The 24,344-nt window shown below is 34.0% G+C and overlaps 1 protein-coding gene across 6 annotated transcripts in view; it reads left to right on the top strand.

Moving 5' to 3' along the window:
* Positions 1-24,344, top strand: part of epha8 (eph receptor A8) — a 184,595-nt gene that overhangs the window by 81,837 nt on the left and 78,414 nt on the right. For all 6 annotated transcript variants that reach the window (XM_058790811.1, XM_058790809.1, XM_058790807.1 and 3 more), the window contains one exon: positions 2,330-2,643. In XM_058790811.1, the coding sequence (XP_058646794.1) occupies positions 2,556-2,643 (88 nt within the window). In that variant the 5' untranslated portion in view covers positions 2,330-2,555. The remainder of the gene's footprint in view (positions 1-2,329; positions 2,644-24,344) is intronic.

Here is a 24,344-nt window from a genome sequence, read left to right as displayed (position 1 = left end):
GTAGGGATGTGCCTGGATAGTGAATCCATATTTGGAAAGGCATGGAAAACGAACGTGTTATTCAGAGCCACTAGAGGAACATGGTTAGCTGCTTGTTATCGGTTGCCTGTTACATACAGTACATAAAATTTCACTTATCAAGTAAACAGAGTAAGGAGAGATGACTGATAGGACGATGGCGAATGATTTGCAGATCCTGAGCACCATTGACAAACATCTAATCTTGTAAAATGTGTAGTAAGTACTGTCGCTTCATAGTATACACAGAGTACGTGTGATCACGAATCTCAAAAGTAAAAAGCGAGCGTGCGTTCAAAATCAGTTTCAATGCCTCACATATTAATAACGGCTCCCTCATGCCCGCAATTTATATAGGCCTACAGTATAATTACCCAGTGGTATAATTGTGAGAGAAAGCATTGAAATATATTGTTTTCCTCTCATCTTGTATTTATTCCCTTTAGGGGTTCCGTTGTACATGTCCTTTCCGAACACGGTATTTGGATTCGGGCACATCCCTAATGGGAAGTGTAAAATATTTTTGATTTATTAGGAAGTTATAGTTAATAGGAAACACTGATTTCTTGAGTCAGGACTACCCATGCTATAGACTGGTGTGTTTTTGTATTAAAATACTGGTGCGTTTGATGTCCAGTGTGCACAAAAAAAAATTGGATGAAAAATCATGATTAAAAATCGAAATGTGACCCCAAGAATTGATATGAATCGAATCATGAGGTACCGAAAGATTCCCACCCCTACTTTCCATTAAGGTTTCATTTATTAACATTAGTTAATTACATTAATTTACATAATTTATTAATGTTAACATTATTTTTTTTAATTTATACATTTTTCAAAACAAAAGTTTTATAAAAATAGTTAACGCACTGTAAACTAACACAAATAAACAATGAATGATTATGTTTTTATTAACTAATATTAACAAAGATTCTGAACAAATGAATTCTGTATGCAATGCGTGCTAATCCATTAACATTACCAATAACTCAAATCAATATTTAGGTTTATTTGGTTTGTATTGAGTCAGCTGGTTGTTATTGCAAAAAATAGGCTTGTTGATTGTCACGTTGATTCCAGATCATGCAAAATATTCTGTAAATATTCGTGATAATAATTAACGGGTCATTAATGCATATTTCGTCACTTAGAAATGTCATGAAACCATGATTTCGGGGGTTTTAATGACTTAATGAAAAAAAAAAAGACCAATTTTCTGTATAAGCCATATGTACAATCAAACATATTGGTTGACGGATTGTTTACATTTGAGAAAATCAGCTATATGCATGAAGTAAATATACTGCAAATTAACATAATTTGTAAAAATATCTTTTCCATGTCTAAAAAGTTTGTGCGTTTCAACAGAAATCTGAAATCGGTTATGCAAAACGGTTGATGCAGTTTTAGCTGAGTGATACTAGCAGAAAAGGAATAGTGAGAAATTTAGATTTTTTTATGGATTAAGTTGAATCAATGTCAGCAAAGCAAATAGTGACTCCTGTTTGGAGGTTGGAGGTCTAACTGAATCAGATATTGCCATGAGAAATGCTCTGAGAAGAGATGAAGCTGCAAGGCGATACACAGACATCATTTTATCTGCACCTGAAGCACTTAATCAGAAAATCCATCAGACGATGGCGACGGAGGTGGCCTCTTGTTCATAAATAATAACACACTGATCTGAAATTGAATGTCTTGCTTTTTTTATCTGCTAAAATGAGGGAGGAAGGCTATTTGATAAACATATCCAATACGCAGCATCACTTTGAGATTGTAAAGATTCTGATAAAGTTGTACTATTTATGTTATTATTTACAGTACTGAACTGATCTAGACATTAAAAATACAGCAGAAAAAGCTGAATAGGGTATCTGGTTCTAACGTTCGCTATATTCAATCAGATTAGATTGTATGATGTATTTTAGTAGTGGGTTTAATTGAATTTTTGACATTATTTGCAGTGCTATGTTTTAAGGAAAAAATATGCTGTCATAAAGGTATAAAAAAAAAAAAACCTCTGGAAAGGAAATAATTATTTCTGGCACCTTATTAAACTTAAAGTCTTTATTATGTAGAAAATATGACTTTTTAGGCATACAATTATAATATATATATATTACACAATTTATATTTTTTATATCCAAACAAGTATGACAAGTTTTGTTAAAAAAACAACAAAAAAAAAAGAAATCAATTAATATATGCATAGGAATGTGGCCAGAGATGAGAAATAGGAGGTATGCTGGATGTAAAGGGTTGTGCATATTCCAAACCCTGTCTTCTGATTGGCTGCTCTCTTTGACAGGCAGTGCTGGACACGCCCCCATGCTGCGCCTGGTGGTGTTGCATGTGCCCAAGTGCAGGCAGGCAGTTTTGAAAGCAGTTCCTGATAGAGACTACTGCTCCGATTCTACACTGGCAGAGAACGAGAGAGGGAGTGAGCGAGGGAGAGGGGAGAGCGAGCGAGAGAGAGACAGAGGGAGAGAGAGAGAGAGAGCTTTCTCCCCGTGCGCTGGGTCCACATTTGCACGATGGCATCAGATCCAGGGCTGCTGCCCCTCTTAGTGTGGACTATTTCAATGCAGGTCCTGGGCTCCAGAGGAACGTCTAATAATGAAGGTAAGTGTGGATGTGTGTGTGTGAGTGTGCATCATATGGATGGGAATTTATGTTGTCTTGCTTTCAGATGACAGGGTGATCTATATAGGGAGACCGGGGCTAGTTGTCACAGGGGGAAGTTGTCACAAGCTAACTATATGATTTTGAGTGTAAAGTTAATCAAATGCGTTTTATCTAGCAGAAGGTCTTGAACTATAACAGTTTATATTCTGTCCTCCAAACTAAAATTCCTTTCTCATCATATTTTTGTTACAGCTGCTAGATAAATGGGGTAAAACAAGAGTGACGTACATTAAGATAAAAGCCAGCTATATAATGAACATAGATTTGAATTATGCTTTTTAGGACAAGGCTATTTTTCATAAGTATCTTAATTGGGGCAGGTTGTACCAAGTGGTTTAAATAATAAATAGTTTAATATTTTTGTATACTACATTTTCTAGTTTTGCATAATTTGGATTAAATTCCACTGGAAAGCCCATAATAGGCTGTTTAAAGGTAGATTTCCATTGTGACTATATAGTCAATATAGTGTGACAACATGCCCCGCTATCACTAAAGGTAAATCTGTGTTCAGCAAACTGCCCAATAATGGTTTAAATAGCTTTTTATGTTTACAAAATAATGACTTTCATATATATAAACTAGCCCCGGTCACTTGGTGATTAAGTATTTGTATGCATCAGTGTAAAAGCCATAAAAACTTTATTTGAGAGAGACGTGCATGTTTGCGTGTAAACAACAACACCAACAAAGCGATTCTGCTCATGGAAAGTCCTTGTAAATCGTATAATCATATAGATGTGAGTGAGTGTGTGTGGGCTGATCTGTTGCTGTGAAAGAGGGAAGACACTGCCTGTTCGGATCTGTCATTGTGATTGAACTGGTGCCGTCACTTTTTCAGAGTTCTGCCGGGCTCATCGGTGCGATAACATACACAAAGAGAGCATTTCTGATTCTTGTTAGGGTTGCTGATAGAAGTCTACCATCATATCACACACTACATGTGATTCTTAATTGCAGTGAGCATTAAATTGCCAAAAAGAGCACTGTCAGGGAAAATATTAGATTGTGTATTAATGATGTACAGCGCATCCTATCTAACATCAGATCATCGCTTGAGTTGTTCTTTTACACACACACACACACACACATCTTGTTAAGTTGGCAGTATCCTGTGTGCTCTGTCCGGCTGCGTGGATGTTCTCTCATTATAACTGATTTTTCAAAATTAATAATCCTGCATTTGGGTTATTTGTCTAGACCAGAGGTTATCAATCTTTTCTCCACCAGACTATTTCCTTCTTTATTTCAGTAACTCATTATATTAACAAGCATTACTGTGTCAATCAAGTATTGCTGTAATTTTCTGGTTTCATACAGTTACATTTAAAATGATTTAACAATGGCTTTACAGTCTGGTGATGGTGCTAATCTCATGCATAATTGTAGGTGTTTGCTCATAAAATGTGCATTTATCTTTTAGTACATTTGGATAGACACTAAAACATTCATTATCAGCATATTTACCTATTTAATTAATCTCATTTATTATAAAATATAATATATTACAAATAATATATTTTGAATATATGTATATTTACTAATATGATATATATATGTATATATGTCAATTACAAATATACTATAAATTCATCCTATAAATTCTATTAGATTCTATGTCCTATTCTACTCTATTAATTTTCTGTGAACCTGTCTCTGAATCAGATTCATGGACATCTTTGGCAAAACAAATTCATCTTTTACTTAAAATAGATTATTTCTATATTTCTTATTTCTATTGCTTTCTATAAATAAGTTTAATAATACATAAATTGTTTTAATTTATGTCAATAATTAATTATTTAATTTCTTTAAATATTTACATTTACATATTTATTTAGTTTATTATGAAATGCAATACATTATATATTAAAATATATCTCAATATATAGTATATTATAAATGAATCTTATGAATCTGTCTGTTCTGTTCAATTATATAAATTTTCTGTTTACTATAGTCTCAGATTCATAAACATTTGTACATCTCTAAATCAGTTAAATTAATAAATAAAGTATTTTAGTTGCTGTTAATAATTCTTTATTTAATATTTAATTCATTTAATTTATTAAAATATATTATGAATTCCATCTATTCTATTCTTTGTAGAATATAATCAGAGTCTCTGATTCAGATTCATAAACAGTCATCTTCTACATCTCTAGATAACTGTCAATATTTTGTTGCGATCAGTAAATAGATCTTGTTGAAGATTTTTGGTTTCTTTTTCCAAATAAATTGCTATGTTTTAAATATCAGTCCACAGACTCGCAACATTATTGTCTAACATTATTGAAAACCTAGACTGTGGAATATTGCAGTCGTCAATGATTGATTTCTGTTTTTATTGTCATATTACATTTGTTTACTATGAGGCCAGGAAAGAGTTTTGACCTCGTGACCTTATCCAGCCTCTGGATACGTGACTGTTTTCCCCCGTTTCCAGCCATTGCATGTTTTTGATCTCAGGGAGAGGGTTTGCGTGTGGCGGAGGCTGCAGCTTGACACGGATGATCCGCTCAGACACACTAAGTGAACACACGGTTTGCGTGATATTTCTGCCTCTCCAGTCACTGTCACAAACGGTTCAATACAGCGTAAAGACCGCTGAGGTGAGAGAGAGCTAGAGAGGCAGTCTGAAAAACACTCCAGACGAGAGAATGAAGGAGACCGGGGCTAGTTGTCACACAGGAAAGTTCTCACAGTGGCTTTATCTCACAATTTTTGAGACAAAAATCCAAGCATAAATGATATTTAATATCAAGACTTTTAAGGTTTGTGTCTTTACAGGAACTGGCTTTCAGAAACTAACCCTCCTTGAGAAATATCCACTGAAGTAAGACGTGTGACAACTAGCCCCGGTCTTCCCTATGCAGTATAAAAACAAATAAACCTTTCAATTTCACCTTTAATTTAACACCCGATGCTTTCAAAGACTTCTCTGCCGAAATTTGGTCTGAACGAGTTGCAGTGACAAAAGAAAACAAGGCACCTATTTTGAGCTCTCAATTGATGAGACGCATGTTTGAAATTCAAAATAACTGTGTTCTTTAATGCTATGCTGTTCGGTGCGTTACTGCTGATGCATTTGGTGTTTTGCCGAATTGTTCCATTAACCTGCACAAAAGTCCTTTGAAAATCCCTATCGAAAAGCATTTTTACCTGCCCTATAAAGTACTGTAGCTTTTGTGCGAGTGCAAAATTAAGCTAGAGTTGTGCAGTGCATAAAGCATCCAAGTGATTTTTCTCTGTCTTGTGCATATTCTTATGTTAAAGATGAATCGTTTTGCCAGAGACGTTAAAACTCAGTGCATGTTTTGTCATTATTTAAAAGGATATTAGAAAATGTTGACATCAAATGCACTAACAAAGAGAGGGAGAGGAGTGTTTTTGAAGAAGGAGCACAATAATAATAAGAAAAATTGTACTTTTTATCATCAGGCATCCAATCAAACATACTTATAACCAGGGCTGGCGAGTAACAAAATACATGTAACGGCGTTACGTATTTTAAATACAAAATATGAGTAACTGTATTTCGTTATAATTACATTTTAAATAAGTGGTAATCAAATTACAGTTACATCCGAAATGTATTTTAGATTACCAAAGTGATTACTTAGAATTTTAATGTAATTTCTTAATTTAATATTTATGTAAACAGTTTGGGGATTTTAACCAATAAGGCAACCGATTCTCCGTTGAAAAATAAGCAACAAAACTGCATGCAGCAGCCTGTTCATTTAGCAACTCGTAGTGAGAGTGCATACGCTCACCACGACACAAAAATGGACGACACAACAAAAAGCCATTTGCGTAATGCATTTCTCTCGTGGAAATACTATTATATAAATCTGAGAAAGGTAACGTAATATCTCAGTGCAGTGCAATGCCTACCTGCAACAAAACTTCTATCAGCATCGGAGGATACAACGTCTAATCTGAAAAAGCATCTTGAGAGAACTTGCTTTTCTATTTTCTCATATTTTGAGTGTTGAATCATTACGTTTAATATTTCTAAGAATTTAATTGAAAAATGACACCGAATTCTCCTAAATTTCACACTTTGCATTCAGTTAACAGATCCATATGAATCATGCATGAAATAAAAGTTTATAAAGTCAAACGATAGCTTTGTGTGTCTTTATTAATTCGAAATGTTCTAGAATAGATCATCTTTGGCGCGGTAATGCGAGTTCGTGATTCGATTCGTGCACAGATGATTCTTTTGAATCAATATTTTAAATGAATCATTTCTTTTGCTTAACGAAACCAGTGCGAATGGTTCACATTAAACAGATCTGGGGTATTTTTCCCAAAAGCATCATTTTGACTCCGCAATCGCTTCTCCATAGAGAGGAATATGAAGTAATCACTTAAAGTTCGGTCCATTCATTAAACAAATCTATTGTATAACTTGGAGAACTGTGCCAGTTGTTTTGGCTACACTGTAAAAAAAAAAAAAAAAAAAAGAAAGTTGAGCCAACTTAAAATTTTAAGGCAACCAGCCTCAGCAGATTTTTGAGTTTGATTATTAATTTATAACTTATTTTTGTGGGAGATTCTCAATTTTTTGTTGTGTAAACTTAAAACGACAAGTTGAGAACTCAAAAATCTTCTGAAGCTGGTTGCCTTAAAATTTTAAGTTGGCTCAATTATTATTAATTTTTTTTACAGTGTACTTTTATGATATGTCTGGTGTATTTGGATTCCTTTTGAAGCTTGGAATGCGGCATGAAACAGCTCGGAATCCCATTCATTATATTCAAATTGAATTTATATTGACTGGTAGATTTAAATGACATAACATTTTATTTATTTTATTTTTCTTTTTTTGTTGTTGTTGTTCATAGAAATGCTGTGGAAAACTGATGTAGTTAAAAAATGCAAAGAGAAAACACAAAAACAAGACATTAAGTTAATATGTTCCATTGTGTTATATAGCTTAAGTATTTCAAAGTATTCTAAAGTATTTAGATTAAGTTAAACCTGAGTAATCTAACGAAATACATTACTGATTACTTTTTAAAGCATGTATTTTGTAATCTGTAGTAAAATACATTTTAAAAGTAACCTTCCCAGCCCTGCTTATAACTATAGATTTGGATAATTTTATAGTTTCATCTTAGATCAGGAGTTTGAATCGACCCAGTTCACAGTCTTTCTTTCTTTCTTTCTTTCTTTACATTAACAAAGTAAGATATACCCAATTCATTTCACATTTCTGTTGACTGGAGGACAGAAGTGCAAGGAAAAACATTATTAACAGATGAAAAAGTTTTGTTAAGTGCCTTCTCGTCTAGAGTTTAGTTCTCCGCTGTGTAATTTTCTAGATTGGCCCTTAATCCAGAACATCATTGGAATACTTATCAGTGGATCTGTGCAATCCATATTAGAAACCAAATCAATTTTAGTCAGACAGTTTCTCAAAGACCCTTTGCATGGTGATAAATGAATGAAATATTGTTTGAAGATGGACTTTTTTCTCTACATGATTGGCACCTTTCTGATTAGAAAAGATTAGCGTGAATGTTGTTTTGTCAAATATTAATGCTCTGCTCCGCTCTGATGATTTTACAGCACACTCGAGTGTTGAACATCAACCTTTTGGGATTTCTAGGGGTTTGCAGATGTAGGGAAATCCTCAAGGTCCATATAGGAATCGCTTTAGTAAGAATCTTCTCTTAAATGCGATAAAGAACTTTCAAAGTTCATCATAAACAAGTTGTACTGTCTCTTTCTCTTATAAAATGATATTATTACTTCATTCATCTTGTTACATGATGTAGTCATCTTAATGCTCAGACACAAGTTCATACACTGTTCATACACTTTATTAAAATCTTAATAAAAGATTATTTCAATATTACATGTTTAATGCTTCCAGTGTAAATGAGCTAATTCCTACTCTAGAAATGAACTGAATTTAATTTGGATGGAACTGTGTCCAATCATATATTTATGAGCATAATTATGAGCAACATAACAGATTAATTTACATTTTTCATTTAGCAGACTCTTTTATCCAAAGCAACTTAGAATTGAGGAGTATAACAAGTGATTCATCATAAAGAGACAAATAAACATAAGTGCTCACAATTTTCAGACAACATTTAGAATAGTACTATTATGATATTTTAGCGGCATTGAGAAACTATTATCATTTGCATTAATATGTTGAATCTATTCATATTTACTGTTTTCATTTTAAAAATTTTTGTGAAGGATTTGGTTTTGGATTTTTTTTGCATTTTTAACATTGTTTTAGTAGTTTTTGTTTATTTTATCTATGAAACTAGTGGAAATTTAAATATATGTGTGTGTGTGTGTGTGTGTGTGTATATATATATATATATATATATATATATATAGTATTTTATTTATTTTATTTTATTTCAAGTAATGAAAATGTTTTTAATGGATTTAGTTTTAGTTTCCGTTTTAGTTAGCTATAATAACCCTGGATAGATTATAGTAAATATCACATTTCATGAGTTAAAGTCATGATTATTTATTTTTTTTATACATAAAAAAAAAAAAAACAATAATTAAAAAGGGTTTAATTCATAAAATCATAGTTGGTGTATTATGTTTGTAAAATCTGATAATTTGGGGAAAAAAACAAAAACAAAAAAAAAAACACTATAGTGTATAGTGCTTTGTTTTCTAATTAGACTTACGTGAAAAGTCTTCAAGTGCAACAAACAAAACTGGTGATTTTCCAGCATTCAACAGAACATTCTACTTTATATTTTGTACTTGTGCAGTATGCGATCTAAATTCTACACGCTTGCATTTCTGCATGTAAGTTACATCAAAGCTTTGATGCCTTTAAAAGAGGGAAGAAAAGTGACTGCTGAAGTGTGACAGTGGGAAAAAAAAGATCCCAAAGCAAATCCTTATCTTCCCACGAAGGAAACAATAATTCCCGAACAAGACTGTCAAATCCCTTTCGTCTCTTTATATCCATGCGGGAGGCCGAGGAAAGAGACGGCAGTCCTGCTCTGTAATTGGGGTCTCAGCATCACAGGGTTCATGCATGATTTCAGGTGGGTTACGCACAATTTCCCCGACGTGTCCTGCTGTTTTCAGGCCTCGCACTGCCTTGCTTTTGCAGGATGCATTTGCTCTGATCTGTTTAGCGCTTTTTTTTTACAGAGCTTCTCGTGTTGATAAAATGACAGGAATGCAAGTGTGTGAGATGCATTATGATTTCTTACATGTCCGTCCTCAGTGTTGAGAAAAAGCAGAGTCGAAAACCTGCATGTGGCTCTCGCCGAATCTGATATTGATTGCGGTCCGTTTGTGACTTTGATAAGTGGGAATTCGGCGATGGGTGAGAGACACTAGGCTTTTCAAGGGAGGCTGTAGTTCTTTCAGATCTGACTGATAACACAAAAGGCTGTGGGTTCAGTTACCAGAGAAAAACAAGAGGGACACTGAGATCCTGTAAAGATTTGCGCTGCATATAATCATCTTACTCAGCCTTGGTTTTGTTGCTGTTGTTCCAAAGTTTGGGGATAGTAATTTTAATGCAGTAAATTAATGCTTAAGTATCATGGTTTCTTCAAAAAAATTAAAATAATAAAAAAAGTAAAAATAATAATAATTACAAATGTTTCTTGAGCAGCAAATTTGCATATTGGAATGATTTCTGAAGGATCATGTGACACTGACGACTGGAGTAATGATGCTGAAAATTCAGCTTTGCATCACAGAAATAAATTTCATTTTACAATGTATTATAATAGAAAACAGTTATTTTAAGTTTTAATATTATTTAAAAAAATATTACTGTTTTTACTGTATTTTTGATCGTATAAATGCAGCCTTGGTGAGCATATATTTAATGTTTTTATTAAAAAAAGCATGCTTTTGAATAGAAGTGTATAGATCATTGAAAAGAAGATATCTTTTAACATAAGATATAAAAAAGAGAAATATTATTGAATTGAATAAAAGAAAATAAATGTATTGGGGAAAAAAGTTATATATGTAGTAAAGTGACATGGCATACATTTATCTATCATTTCTTATTATTAATATTCTTAATACACTAAAGTTACCAAAACTATGAAAAAACATGGAGTTATGGGAGTGACTATTCAGTGACGTCAAAAACGTCAAAATTATAAAGATTATCTTATGATCTTATTTTTTCTAGATTGCCTTTTATTCTGTACATTTTCTCAACTTCCTTCATGCAATGGGATTCTGGGATGCTTTTTTAGGTAACACTTTATTTTAAGGTGTCCTTGTTACACGTTACATGTACAATTACATGCAAGTAACCCTAACCATATAGTTAGTACATGTAGTTAATTAGTATTACTCAGCACTCAAATGTATAATTACACTGTAACAAGGACACCTTAAAATAAAGTGCAATGCTTTTTAACACTATTCAAGGAGGAGCATTTAAATAAAGTACTGTTTGGCTGCTTTTCCTTCAATATTCACCCCAACTTTTTACATTTTATATTTGTAAAGAATAGGCAATTTATGCTTGTCCACAACATTTGTAAAGACAAGCATTTAAGCATAGTTTAAGTTAATGAGAAACTGAAGTTTACTCAAATGTGCGCAAATGTCTGACTGGTAATGTATGTTAGTTCTGTTTGCATGACTTGTACGTATGTTATTTGGTTAAAGTTGAGCAATTACAGTACATATTTACTTACAGTTCACCAGCCATTCCAGGATCTTGCTTTGCTGAAATGTTTGTCTGAGGCACAATGTTGTCTGTGCACCATCAAACGATAGAGCATCTTTATCAGACAACAGTGTTGACTGTCTGGGTTTGCAGCTGTGTGTTTGCAGTTCTGAACTTGTGCTACAAGGATTTCGAAATCAATACAGGCAGTTCGGCGCTCGTGTTTAGTGCAGCCGGGGCTTCGGATCGCTAAACAATGAGAAGACTCCAGTTTGGAGACTCAGTTCAGAAATGGCGTTATTTGATGTTGCTGAATGTATTTTGCATTTGTTCCCGACCCTATAATGAATTGATGTGTCAGTCCGTGTAATTTGCTCTCTGCCAGCTGTAGTACAAGCCTGAAAGAGACGAACAGGCCTGATGCCTGACAGGGAGAAAGAAAGAGCCACTTGCTGCTGTTTGTTAGGAGGAAGGGAAGGCGATAGAGAGAGTGAGAGCGCGAGAATGAAAGGAGATAGATGGCGTTTCGGTGTGGTGGAAAATGGAGTGGCCCACAGCAGACATAAATGAATGCCCGTGTTGAACTTTATGGCAGTGCTTGTGCCGTGACAATCTACTGCTCCAGCCGGAGGGCTCGTTTCTGTCACGCTGACCACATGCACCTCTCAGCCTCTCTGCGTGATGGAGAGCCCAAACTTCACTGTGTGCTTGTGCTGCAGGAGCCCTCAAATAGTGATTCTTCACCCCGCAGAGACACTTCCTCAAACTACAGATCAGCCCGCTCTTCGATGAAGGAACTAATCTGGTTTGAAATAATTGGATTAGGTTTAGTCCCAAACATTTATTAAACCGACAGTCACCATTAATTGTGCCAGACCAGGATTAGGCTTTATCTGAACAGACACCTTTTAAAGTTTTGTTTTTGCCAGAATTGTGCAGAATCTCATTGTTACACATTTTTGATTTAAAAAAATTATTGAAAACTTTATTGCATTTTTATGTACAGTGACTTACAATAAGAACATAAATACAACAATGGTGTATATGTTTTATTGTATTTATTGTATTCAGTTTATTGTATGAAATTCATTTTTATAAATTTTTTAAAAGGCTGAAATTCTTCAAAAAGAGAGAGAAACAGATAGGATTCCTTTTCATGTGGTGTATTTTATATTTGATATTATTTTATAAATATATAATAATAATATACACACACACATATATAATTTTTACACACACACACACACACATTTAGATATATAGATATACTTTTAATATAATATTTTAACATGTTACAGTTTTAATATTTATCAATACAATAGTATATAAATACAATACAAAATATATACAATTTATTTGTATATGTAATATTGGTATTTATTAATACAACACTTTTACAGTATTGTTAAATAAGTATCTACATAAAATATCATTATTATTAAAATATTATTATTGTAATATATAGGAGCTCATGATAGTGTTAAGGTTGGTACTTTTCACACACACACACACACACACACACACACACACACGTTTGTTTTAGTGGTTTACGGGGACTCTCCATAGGCGTAATGGTTTTTATACCGTACAAACTGTATGTGCTATTGTCCTACACCAACCCTACACCTAAACCTCTTTCATACCCACGTCATTATACAAATTTTGTCCCCGTAAACCACAAAAACCAGTACACACACACAGGTCGTACTATTTTTCCATGTTAGAAAACAAAATATGTGTATATGTGTGTGTGTGTGTGTGTGTGTGTGTATCTATATATATCTATATATATATATATATATATATATATAGAAAAAACATCATAAAATGATTTATATGGTAAAAATGAGAATATTCTGTTACTTTTTACATTGACATTTACAATTTGACATTTTTTGAGTTCTTAATTCCAAAAGTGTTTCATAACCGTATGAGATCAACATGAATGCAAATATTTAACTTCTAAAAACGAATTTCTAAGTACATTTTTCTTTTCTTTTCATCATCTTTGACGTCACTGACATGTTTATAAAGATTTGCAGATGCATGCAACGACATTTGAGCTTAAATACAGATTTATTGTGACATCAAGTCCTATTTAGTCTTTTTTGGGGGGCTCTTCAGGTGCTCTCTGCTGTCTGAGATTGAATTGGGGAATATTTTGAGTCTGGAAGATTCTTCTGTGTTCCACCTCGCTCTGTGTCAAAACGCCAGACAGTGTGATACAGCGTTCCTGAAACTCTCTCTGATCCTCTGTGATGGATATCTCCCTCTCTTTTCATGGTGGAAATGTATTTTAAACCTCATAATCTGCACATAAATCAAAGGTTTAACCTAATTCAGTGATGGGGTGAACGTGGTGGAAGTCTACAGTGAGATCTCCACAACCAACACAACACACGCACCGCAATATCGATGCTTCGTGCTCGCACATTCATCACATTAAAAAGTGACGAATAAATTCATCATTTAAAGCAAGCGCAGATGCTACAGAAGGTAGAAAAATTAATAAAGATTATTTGAAGGAGAGAAGAGCAGCAAACGGAGCTCATTCTGAGGAAAAAGATTTATTTAATATCTCTTTCAACCCGTTGCATCAGCGTACAACAAGTTTTTTAGGCTGCAGCCCAGATTATTGGAGAAATTATGTAGCTTGCGCTCTAAAGGTTTAATAGAGGTCTGAGCGAGGCTTGATATTTCTCACAAGCGAACGTACGTTAAATAATCACCTGTTTACTTAAACAACATGCTTTTCCGAGGCCGTAGACTTGTGGAAAATCAAGTTATAGTTCGGTGATGAAAGAAATAATCTCTTTTTCCAAGCGACAAGTTTTTTGTGTCGTTTATTTTTAGACGTTTTATTGAGAAGCGTAGTGTCATAATGTCATATCAGTGGTTTTGAAATGCATTGGCCATTTTCACTCGAGCGTGTCTTGTCATTTCACACACATATGTGTCGTTCTATCAGCAAGCAATCGTTTAGTATCTGCTCTATTGTACTGGACTTATTTCCATTAAATGCTATCAGAGTGTATAGATTCACCTCAGTGCTTCTGATGAATGGCAGCCCAACACTGAAGCCTTTTATATGGATTAAAATATGTCTATCTGTGACTGTCAAAAAAGACTTATCGTTGTTCATCTGAGAAAGACTCGTGTCGTGACTTATCCTGACATAATGCTATATGAGAAATCAGGCATTGCTGTGAAGGATTTAGTCAAATGATTTTGTCTGACGTGTTGAATGCAAACATGAATTGGGCTTATGTTTGGGAGCTGTGAGAAGTGAAGTTTAAAAGAAATTAAATAAAGAGGCTTGCTTGTGAATTTATAAGCAATGCAGATGTCTGTCCCCCGCAGAGATGCCGCAGGCCTGTGAAAGAGTGTAAATCTATGATCTTTCTGTGACTTTGAGGTGTATCTTTTAGAAACAGACGGACACATGAATTATCAGAGAGCTTGGCGGGATCAGTTATTTGAGGGATGGTCAAGAGCCAGTGACCTGGTAGTAGTATTTTATTGTTTTGGTTTAAAGTGGGCATTAAACGAAGTTACTGTATGCGTTATTACTGTATGCGTTAAGTGTCATTTTTATCAACAAATGTTTCCAGAAATGTTATTTTCACAAAAAACTTTTACCTTCAGCAAATGTCAAAATTTGTCTCTTTAATTCATCTAAGATGGTTCTTTATTTCTTTCTTTTTTATCAACTTTTTAGTTATTTTCATACACGACATCATAACATCCTTTCAAAACAAGCAAAACAAAACAACAGACATATAATCAATACTTTAAAAGTCCAGTCAAAAAGGAGAGAGAGAGGGAGGGAACAAAAAACAAAAAAACAAGTCATTCCTTTATATAATCGAGTATGTTAAGGAAAAAACCCTGCCAAGCATCAATGGTAGAAGGCTCAGCCCCATTAATTCGCTCTGTTGTACATTCACAAGTCACTATTTTCAGGAGGCTATGGATCCAATATGTTTTTTCACATTATCGTATTATTGTCTTCTTCGCAGCCGTAAAACCAGCAAACGACATTCTCTTTTGTATTAAGCTTATACAGAGACCAGAATCATCATGAAGTAGACACAAACTTGGGTTAGCAAAGCAATCAATTTGTAGTAAGGAGGATAAAACCAGGTTTACATGTGTCCATAGATTAATGACGATAGGACACTCCCAAAACATATGAAGAAAAGTACCTGATGTTGCAGTGTTACATATATGGCAGTTAAAATTTGGATGTAGTTTCATTTTGAATCTTTTGTAATGAGTTATATATGCTCTATGAATGACTTTGAAGTGAATAAGATGATGAGCCAAGTTTTTAGATGTTAGAGGTTAGACCACACTTTCTCCCAGTCGACAGTTAAATTAAGGTCAGATAATTCCCTATTCCAAATAGATTTAATAGAAAGAGGTTTTGTAATGCAATCAATTTTATTTTATTATATATTAAGGAAACAGATGGCCGACCAGAAGATGGTGCAATCCAATCCCGCATGGGATGAGAGGAAATAGGGGATGCCCAAGGAACTCCATATGCTTTGAGAGCACAACATAATTGAAGAAAGACAAAATATGCGGATGCTGATAAACAAAATTTAGTTCTTAATGTCTGAAATTAACAGAGGCCCTTGTTATCATATGTATCACTGCACGTGTTTACGCCTAAAGAAGACCAAGAGGGTTGGACAAATGGACGATTTCCGCATACAAAATTAAAATTGTGCCATAAAGGTGAGATGGTTCTTTCTAATAGTAATTTGGTAGATGCTAAGTATGCAAAAGTACAACTTTTGAGTTAGATTGTTGTTGTTTATTTCTGTATTATAGAAATGTGATTTATTTCTATTATACAGTATAAACCTGATGCGGTGTTTGAACTACTCTGGTGGTGGTAGTAGTAGTACCTTTTATTATCCCCTTGGGGAAATTCAGTTTCAGTTAGTTTCAACATGCGTTTCACATAGAAAAAACTAACAAAAACAATACAACATGTCAACACACACACACACACACACACACACACACACACACACACACACATACACAAACACAAAAAGTGTGCTGGTGTTATACAGAGTGAAACTAGTCCATAGTTTAACTTTGATAGTGTGATATTTATATGAGTATATAACGAGGACGGGACTTTATCCACAGGCAGTTCATTAGATTATGACTTTTAGTTGTTGTTGTTGTTGTTGTTGTTGTTCTATTTGTTCTATTTCTTAAAGCCATATTTAATTAAACACATAAATGACACATGCATTTTATTTTATTTTATAAATTTATTTAAATTAATTTACCTGTAAAACAGTTCTGTTTACTTTTTTTCTGTCTTCTATCATTGTTATTTTTTATTTAATTTTACTTTCTTTAATTTTTGTTTTATCTAAAAAAAAAACGTCTGCTTATTTTTTGTCTTCTTTCATTTTTATTTTTTACATTTTTATTTAATTTTACTTTTATTAATATTTATTTATTTATATAATGATGTATCCTTCAAAATGTTTGTTACCATTAATAATTTAATTAAAAATTAACTTTCTTTTTTTAAACTTTGTAAATAAAGTAGTGTTCAATACTGTAGTGTATATTTTACTGACATTAGTATAGAAATTTATAGAAATTCTGAAATTTTATCTTAGTTTTTTTCTTGGTCTGATCAGTAGTTTTGGAACAGTGTAGGCCGGGATTTAGTTTTATCCATTGAGAATTGATTGGCTTATGAAAAGTGGGTGTTACAGACTAAAACTCAGGTTTTGGGGGGGGTTTTTCCCCTCAAATTGAGCATGAGACTGTGAGTGGTCAGTACCATTAAAACCGCTTTGAACACTAGTGAACATTAATCCCCTTCTCATCACTGCTACTAACTAACTCAAGTGATACTAACTGAATTGTGTTCCACATAGTAGTTCTTCTGTGCTTTCCCTCGTCCAAAAATAGCTTTGCAGGTCTTTCCATCCCTCCAGCAAACAAGTGCACAAACAGTCCTCAGGGACCGTCCGACTTTGACGCCGCGTGGCCGTTTGTGCCACCGTGTCCTCCAGGGAGCTACGGCGCTTGTGTTCATGCATCTTCAGGTCTCCGCTCACCTCAGGCCGAGGAGAACACGAAGTGCTGGCATAAACCGATCCGTCAGACAGACAGTCTCCCGAAATAATTGAAGTGTGAGCAGAACAGACAGCTGCATGTCGTACAGCGGGGGAATTTATCTCCGTTTCTGAACACAATCAACAATTCATTACAGCTCACTGAAGTAGTGCTGCAACTAAAAGCAGCCGGATATCAGACAAATAGTGGCGATCTAATGACCGTTTCCTACAAGCGTGATGTTTTTCAGCGGAGGGCCTCTTTGGGGCCTTGAGGAAAGATCATGAAATGAGTCCTCAAGGATTTCTCCGCTTCAGATGATAAGCTGAAACAGAACGTTGTTTTAAATGCACGCGTTGTGTCGCTCGCAGACTCCCCGCAGCAGCTCTCTGTCGAGCGCGAGGGTGTTTAGACGTCCTACCTTTGTTGTTTTCCTTCTGAAGTGTTGAAAGGATGTGTCATTTCAAACGGAGCGAGATGGCCGGTTTTCCGGCTGAGAAACAAAAGCACTGGCACATAGTCGCTGTGTGAAATCCGAAGTCAACTTAATTATAATGGAAAACAATATTTGTCAGATCAGCTTCCTGGTTAGGAGTCCTAACGTGGAATTTGCCTTAATCAGTCGCAGCATGCTGAGAGGATAGATAACTAGACAGTTGAAAACAACAGCCTGGTTAAGCTGGGTTTAGTTTTTCTTTTAGTTTAGTTTTTCTCCAGTTTCTGAATGCTTACTGTAGATAATGTGATAATTCAGTCAGATACCTGATGAGCTGTTTACATTTTTATCTGTTCTTTAGAGTTTTATGAATTGAGAAATGTTTTGTTTTATTTTTATATTTGTATTTAATTTATCAGCTGAATACAAAGGCCTAGACTACTTAAACTTGTTTAGTTTGTGACCAGTAACTAGGGTTTTCTGAACAATGTAAAAAAATTCAACTTAAAAACTTAAGTTCAGTTGCTGTCTTAAATTTGTAAGTTTAATCAACTTGGTTAGTCATTTCAACTTAAATTACATTAAAACGACTTTTATATGAATTTCATATAACTTATAAAAAGTAATTGCCATGACTTACTTGATCATTTAATGTTTACAGTGAATGTTTACTTCAATACTGGGTAAGTATGTGTTCTTTCATTTTATTTGTTCTATTTTTAAATTAATGTTTTATTAATTTAAAAACAAAAAAATAGCTCCTCTATTCTTTTTGTATTTTGAATTTGAATTTGAATTTGAATTTGAATATACTTTATTGTCCCATTTCTGGGAAATTCTTCTTGGACAATCATGACATGGCCAGTACATAACATTGACACAACTACACATAACAACTCAATAGATATTCTATCTATTTCTTTTTATTTTTTATTTATTATACAATTAACAAAAGCAAAAAAAAAAAAAAAGGCCTCTAACACTAGCTTGCTCTATCTTTTTGTATTCTATCTGTTTTTATTTTTATTTATTTTATAATTAAAACCCTTGCTACGTGTACTGCGTTAAGCTAACTGAGACTTGTTATAGCACTTGTGTATTGCGTGCTCTTTTTTTATTTTGATTGCTTCCATTGTCCTCTTTTGTAAGTCACTTTGGATAAAAGCGTCTGCTAAATGACTACATTTAATTCAATTCAATTCAATTCAATTTATTTTATTTTATTTTATTTTATTTTATTTTATTTTATTTTATTTTATTTTATTTTATTTTATTATTTTATTTTATTTTATTTTATTTTATTTTATTTTATTTTATTTTATTTTATTTTATTTTATTTTATTTTATTTTATTTTATTTTATTTTATTTTATTTTATTTTTAATTCAGTACTTGGCAATTCTGTTAGATTCCTAATAAGGATCAATTTACATTATAATCTGTTTTTGTGTTTATTTTTTATATTTGTAATTATTTGAAAAGTACTTGAATATTTGATTTGATTTTATATCATTTTGTTTTATTTTATTTATTTGTTTTAATATATTTTACTTCAATACTTGGCAATGCTGTTAGATTCCTAATAATGTGAAGATCAATTTACGTTATAATCTGTCTTTTAATGTTTTTATTTGTTCTATTTGCAAACACTTGAATATAATATTTTATTTTATCAGTGATGTTTCCTTCAAAACATTAATTAATTAAACATTGCTAGTTTATTTAAATAATATTTAACTTTTTAAATTAAGAATTGTGTTTAGTATCATATTAGTTTTTGCCGTAGTACTAAAATTTGTATTACTAGTTTTTGCTGTGGTACTAAAATTTGTTTTGCTAAAAATTAAATTTCACCAGCATTAGTACACACTTCTGACATTTTCACATCATGACAGTGTAGGCCTGAAATTGATTTTATTCATAGGGAATTGATTAGAAGTGGGATGTGGTTGTAAATAACTGAACTGAGCTCAGAAGAAGTGACCGTTTTATCTAGCCATGAACATGGCCAATTAGAAAGGAAGAAATAATGATATTTTCCACACGTTATCCCAAGAAGGGATAAAACTACATCTTTGTTCGTTTTTGAGGACTTTGCTGTTACATGCGTTCCTTTCATAGAATAGAAGAGCAAAGGAAGAAGAGATAGATCAGTGATTTGACTGATCAGAATGGAATCAGTCAGCTGTGGAATTACAGCCATATGGACATCCTGCCTATCAAAAGTCATCTGAAAACCTTCATCAGTACTTCGCAAAACTGCATCTGTTGATGTTGCTCCATCTGGAACAGACACAGAAGGAACAGATAGTTGGTTCGAAATTACATTTCTAGAAGAATTTTTGCTCATCTTATTTATCTACGATTCTAGAAAGAACAGAGATTTACTAGATACGTCTGATACATTGCAAGTCTGATCACTTGAGTCACATGAGTTATGTACCAAAGTTTAATGTTTAGCATTAAACTTTGTTCAAATCCCTAACCTTAAGCGTAAGCGATGATATTAGCGATTAGTGCTTAGAAAACTCCATTAATAAACGCACTGCCCTACTTTGAGCATTTGAAAATGTGCTTTGGGTAATTAAATATTCAAAAGAAAACAAACAAACACAGGTATATATTGTAGAATCCTCCTCCGTTTGCATTATTCACACGTCTGTTCATTAAAAATACATTCTATACTAATGATCAACATTATGTTCCTATTCCCATCAGGATGGCATACTGTACATATTCCTGACTCATTAGGAAATGCTTTACATTTCTCTCCCAAAATGCATTGTGCTCAGTCGTTCTGAGACTATGGTGGTGCATTTTCTGAACTTGGTAAGATGAATGCTTCTCCCTGTGTCGTGTTAGACACTGCAATTTCTCCGTCAGTGACCCCGAGTATTCGGGCCACAGCGGCCCTCCATCAATCCTCAGGTCTAATAGACGCTTCTGCCTGAAAAGCCAGAAGAACTGAAAATTGAGAACAGTTTTTGGAGTGTAAAAGGAAAAGATGGAAAAGTTAACCACTACCTGCGGGACGTCTCCGTTTGTGAATGAGCACAACTGTAAACTTATTTCACAACAGGTCTTTGACTTTTCTGGTTTTGATGGATAGGCTCTTTAAAATTATATTTTCTGAGGGGGCAAAAGATTAAAAATTGTTTTAAAAAGTGTACACCTAATTCCCTACAGAGATGCTTTTGTTGAGGAAAGGCATTCGTCACCGCTGACAGGCATCTCTATGTGTAAATTTGACACGGGCTTCTGAAATTGGCTGTAGTAAACAGCAGGACGTTGATATTAGTATAGGTGAAGCTATCAGGGTGGTCTAAAATACCCGTAGAAATCACTTTACCCAGATATGCAATGTGATCAATCTGTCAGTATGAGGAAAACGACTACTGGTTGGCTGAAAGCACTACAAAAAACACAAAGGTGAAAGGCACTTTTCTCTTTCTTTGTGTTACCTGGATTGAGAAATTCATGTTTATTTGTTAGCAAAAATCTGCCTGATGACACAAAACACAATATATTATATTAAACCGAATATTAAACCATGAAAAGACTCTTCGGATATGAAGTCTGCATGTTCTACATCTCTCTGTGCGAATGAATTGCACGGTTTTGTCTACTACGCATACTGTAGCACGCTGCTCTGAGAGTCACTTCATGAGCATTTTACCATTTCATTGGAGAAAAATTACCATCATAACATTTACACACAGAAACTTAAAGGTCTTAACAGAAACCAGTCATAAAAAACCTCACTCCCATGGATTTGATTCTGGTCAAGGCTTATCCAATAGGAGCAGACTGGGAGTGGCCTTGGACGACAACTTGCCCAGAACTGTAATCTGATTATGAACATCTTTAAATGTAATAATTTAATTACAATTACTTAATTTTTGGAATCTGATTACATAATCCAGATTGCATGTAATCCGATTGCTACCCAGCAATATATATAAACACAACAGTTGTTTCTGGTCCTCGAATCTGATTGGCTGGTAGCCTCTTCCAGGAGCAGATATTCTAGGAATAACCATTTCACCGTTTGTATCACTCTGCTTGCGGGATTTCTTGCTGTGGCAAGTGTTATGGCGGACACCCAAATCCACTATAATTTAAAATAAAACCCTTTTTGTGTCACAGAATATAGTTTTAAGAGTTTTTAGACAATAATGTACTTGTTTAGACTTCAAATATGCTGTTTGTTAATAAAGATAAAGTTTATTTCAAAATTTGCTTTGATGTTTTTGGAAAGGTGAGCTCCAGGGCGTCAGTTAGCACTCATGAACCCCCTGAGAGCAGACTTACCTCAGCCAGATCTTCTGGAATTTACCGATGGCTCTGATGTCTCTATAGTGGTTAAACATGAGATATAATTTGTTTTCTGTAAATCTAACGGGCAGTCTTTGGTCTCATTAATCTATTATTTGTAAATCAGAGTGCTGCCTTTGTACTTTTGACTGAATTGCCTGGCAAGTTTTATGATGGCTGTTGTTGTTGTTTATTAAATATTATTATTCAATAAATAATATTTTATATAAACAATAGTTGTACTTAATTATAGTATTTAATATTGATAAATTTGTTTGTGTGTTCGTGATGGTAATTTTAGTTATATTGATCCGCCCTTAGATGGCGACAAAAGACTGTTTTTATGAGTGAGTCAGCGGACATTCAAACTAATCTTTTTATTGTGAATATGAGATTGAGCTGAAGAATGAACGCTGTATCAGATACAGGTAATGACTCACTCAGTCCAAGTCTCTCTCATAATACTCTACTCCACATAATACACCATTTTTAACACAGTAATACAATAATCTTTCAATGAAGCAACTCAACGTTCCTTCGTTACTAGTTCTAAAGTGACATTTTGGAATTAGTAATGGAGGCTTGGGCTCATCTGTTAAACTGTTAAACTTGAGATTTGAATCCGTGGTGGAAGGAAGTAGTTCTGCACAAAAGAGGGTTTTTAAAGACACTCCGTCATTGTCTCTTTTTTATTTACACACTCGTGCTGTTAAACTGTTGTAGAAATGCAATATCACACTCGTAGCAGTGCAATATGGCTGTATATCGGCATGCGGCATGAGCAAATTGTGTAATATTGCTCATATATATATATATATATATATATATAAAGGTTAGTATATGCAAAAAAAAAACTATATCAGCTGTATTGCATGAATGTATATCAACTATATTGCATACATGCATTAAAATAACTGGCAGCTATCTTTGAACATCAGTCATAATGATTTTGCATAATAATCTGATTTTATATACATTTCACAGTCAGAACAGATTCCTTTTTTGGAGATTATTGGTCCATCATATTTTAATTACAATGTCAGGTTAGACAGACCAATTAGACCAGTGTTTAGGTGGTTCTAGCTCACGTAGTCACGTATTCATACATTTTTATTTTATTATTATTTTTATGTATTGTCCCTTATCAATGCAATGAAAAGGATTTATGCTGATTTTGTTCAACTTCATAAATCCCATTTTGTCTATGGCATTTCCGGGCTTTTGGAGGTGACTCTGTATTTATACAGTGTGTATGACAAACCAGTTTGCTTAAACAAACCAGATTCCCAAAATTTGAAGAGGGTGTGTTTGATTATCATGTTAGATTGCTCGGCTGTAAAGCTGCATGTGCATAAAGCAGAATGACAAAAAAGCAAGGTTTTGTCATTCCACACTGCCACACACACACACACACACACACACACAGAGAAGCTTGTCACCCTCAGTTTTTGTCTGTGACAAAAAGCCCCAGAATGTAGTTAACTTGCACAGTGTCATTGCCAGTGCACTTCCAGTGTATGAAACATGTTGGCATGCAGATGCTAGAGCTTCTGTCCTGTAGTGTGTACTTGGCATCGCTATTTTGAAAGCAGCTGTGCTACTGTCACACTATGGATAAATGTTAAGTTAGTAGAAGCGCTACTTTTAGTTAGTACTGGTTTCTAGGAAGGAGCCAAAGAGCGAGAGGGAAGGAAACCAAGAAGGAGAGAGTGAGAGAGGCCATCTGTTCCTACTTTCTGACCCAGCGCTCTCATCAGAAACAGGCTTTCCAAATTAGAAGTCCAATCACAAGTGCACTAATACTGCTGATTACAGCCTGCGAGCAAGGGACAGACACAGAGAGAGATCAGAGAGAGCTAAAATAAAGTTCTCTAAGTAGAAAATTAACCAAAGTGATGACATTTAAAAGAAACTGAAAAAAACTGCACAGACAACCTGTTAATGAACAGAATGTGAAAGGTTCCCTAGAGTACTGTATTGCTTTTACATGTAAAATACAAGAAGAAGAAGAAGAGCTCACCTGGGGCCTGATGTACATGGGTGAACCTTCTGTACATGGGTGAACCTTCTGTTAGTATGGTAAATTCATGTTCATGCATACAGTTCCTTTTGTAAAGGCAGAGAACAAATGACCTTA

This window comes from Onychostoma macrolepis, chromosome 11, assembly GCF_012432095.1.
Source record: "Onychostoma macrolepis isolate SWU-2019 chromosome 11, ASM1243209v1, whole genome shotgun sequence".
Lineage (NCBI taxonomy): Eukaryota > Metazoa > Chordata > Actinopteri > Cypriniformes > Cyprinidae > Onychostoma > Onychostoma macrolepis.
This window is presented reverse-complemented; position numbering and strand designations above follow the sequence as displayed.